The following is a 1,110-nucleotide window of genomic DNA, read 5'->3' as shown; positions in this document are numbered from 1 at the left end:
CATCTGCAGAGCAATTAATAATTGTTTGTGTTTGTGTTAGTACCCCATTCAAGTGACACGTTTTGCATATGTAATACTATATACTCTCTTCATTAGTTTCCTCTCAACATCCATTATCAAATGGTCTCGAAGACTTCAACAACTTTTAAACATTAAATAACATGTCATACAACCGATTTTATTACACTTTTGCCCTTTATTACACTCCCCTCTCTCTCTCTCTCTCGAGCGCGCGCGAACACACACAAACAAACCCACGCAACAGCAATATTCTCTTACACTGCATGCTCCCAATGATGTCTGAAGCCTGAAACGTGGTTACGCATAGGCATCTGGGTTGGCTTCAAGATGGCCCTCGATAGCCTTAGTCTGGCGCAGTACTCCTCCAACGATGTTCTGGGCTTCTTCTTGGCTCAGTGGACCGGCGTCAAGGGTGTCATAATCCATCTTCAAAGTCGTCTTGGTTCCCCCTGCACTCGTTGCCTCCATTTTACTCTCGATGGTGCAGGACTTCAGTTTGGTTCCGACGCCCCCTCCTTCCACGAGACTGAACTTGAAGACGTAATTCTCGTTATCCACGGCAATAACCCTGTTCTTCACATATTTAAGGTCCTTCAAAGCTGCATTTGTCGACAAAAAAACAATAAATAACAAGGTAGCATCACCCGCATTAATTTTGATCAAGAGTTATAATAATAAACGAACTAACCTTCGCCGAAATTGAATTGTGTCACTGAGCCGACTCCACCATCGCCTTCCAGGAGCACAATGCTAGCTACCTGGTCGGGAATGAGCTTCGGAATCAAGTTGTGGGTGTCGATGGAGGCCTTCCATAGCCTAGCTGGAGAGACTGGAGAGACGAGTGCCTGAGAAAAGCTACCGGCAACCATGTTTAAGATTTGTGGTTGAAATGAGAAAAAACTGCAAGGAGAATCGAGGAGGGGTTGTATGGGCTTTGTTGAGAGAAGCACGGGCGAAGACGTGGTATTTATGGACCGGTGTGGGAAGCCATTATCGGTATTAGAGTGATGAACGTGTTTTTTTTTTAATAAAGACAGCTATTAGCACCCCAGAGAACTGAGGAATAGAATCCCATGGAACCGGGTCTTT

General features: G+C 44.9%; 1 protein-coding gene across 1 annotated transcript; it reads right to left on the bottom strand.

The window, feature by feature from the left end:
• Nucleotides 1-318: 318 nt before the first annotated feature.
• LOC137954859 (major strawberry allergen Fra a 1.07-like) lies at nucleotides 319-890 on the bottom strand. Its single transcript, XM_068801762.1, has 2 exons — nucleotides 710-890; nucleotides 319-620 (listed from the first exon to the last, which is right to left on the bottom strand). Exons 1-2 carry the CDS (start codon nucleotides 888-890, stop codon nucleotides 319-321), a joined length of 483 nt encoding a protein of 160 aa, XP_068657863.1.
• Between the last annotated feature and the right edge of the window lie 220 nt (nucleotides 891-1,110).

The sequence above is a fragment of the Aristolochia californica genome, unplaced genomic scaffold (genome assembly GCF_029961685.1).
Source record: "Aristolochia californica isolate CCGP_79_NKW_82.1479 unplaced genomic scaffold, dmAriCali1.0.hap1 SCAF_2, whole genome shotgun sequence".
NCBI lineage: Eukaryota > Viridiplantae > Streptophyta > Magnoliopsida > Piperales > Aristolochiaceae > Aristolochia > Aristolochia californica.
Note: the sequence above shows the minus strand (reverse complement) of the source record. Positions and strands in the feature narration are given on the sequence as shown.